The 817-nt window shown below is 49.3% G+C and overlaps 1 protein-coding gene across 2 annotated transcripts in view; it reads left to right on the top strand.

Moving 5' to 3' along the window:
- PTPN1 (protein tyrosine phosphatase non-receptor type 1) overlaps positions 1-817 on the top strand; it is a 66,057-nt gene that overhangs the window by 43,802 nt on the left and 21,438 nt on the right. Inside the window, exon 2 of one of the 2 annotated variants that reach the window (XM_077778278.1) lies at positions 337-407. Coding sequence is in view for 1 of the 2 variants with exons in the window: in XM_077778277.1 (XP_077634403.1) it covers positions 337-427 (91 nt within the window). In the remaining variant the exon portion in view is untranslated. Of the gene's footprint in view, positions 1-336; positions 428-817 lie in introns of both variants that reach the window. The other variant, XM_077778277.1, reaches the window with a different exon arrangement.

Here is an 817-nt window from a genome sequence, read left to right as displayed (position 1 = left end):
TGGTCCCCGGGTCCCCCCCCCCCCCCAGCCCCCGCCAGCCCCGGCACCTCCCTGCTGTCTTCTGCGTCCTTCAGCTCCCTGCCCCACGCTTCCTCCCACTGTGGCCATGTGGCTGTTCCTCTCCTGTTTTCCTTTCATGACCTTGTACATGCCTCTGAGTTATCACCTTGCATTTCCCACACTGCCCGGCTCTCTTTGATGTGTGTTTCTGTGCTGGGCCTTCCTCAGTGCCTGGCACATAGCCCGTGCTCGATTAAATGTCTGGATGGAGTCCTGGGGACAGAGGTTTCAAAAGAGAACTCTTTATCTTTTTCTTTCTTTTTCTTTTTTTTGTAGGATATCCGACACGAAGCCAGTGACTTCCCATGTAGGGTGGCCAAGCTTCCTAAGAACAAAAACCGAAACAGGTACAGAGATGTCAGTCCCTGTAAGTATTCACATCGCCAGTCTCCCTGCTTCCATTGCGTCGGCTTCTCCTTGGCTGCGGGGCTGCTCAGTCAGGACCCCTCGCCCCCAGGGTTTAGCAGTAAATCAGTAGCAGTAGAGGTTTATGACTTGATTGTTTCCTATAATAAAGGCACTAGAGACTTAGAGTAATGGTTCATTTTTTCCACGATTGTAGAAGGAATAAGGTTTCAGTTTCTGGAAAATTCAGCTAAGTTCAAAGCAGTGTTTTTAGCTTTGACTGTTTTAATGATGAATCATTTTCCTACCAGCTGAAGCAGAGTATAGTAGGTATTTCTGGATGACTCAGCAACAGTATTACTCGACCCGAGCATCATATTGAACTGTAATAATGTCCTCCCCCCCCCCCCCC

This window comes from Crocuta crocuta, unplaced genomic scaffold, assembly GCF_008692635.1.
Source record: "Crocuta crocuta isolate KB4526 unplaced genomic scaffold, BGI_CrCroc_1.0 scaffold27, whole genome shotgun sequence".
In the NCBI taxonomy this organism is placed as follows: domain Eukaryota; kingdom Metazoa; phylum Chordata; class Mammalia; order Carnivora; family Hyaenidae; genus Crocuta; species Crocuta crocuta.
Note: the sequence above shows the minus strand (reverse complement) of the source record. Positions and strands in the feature narration are given on the sequence as shown.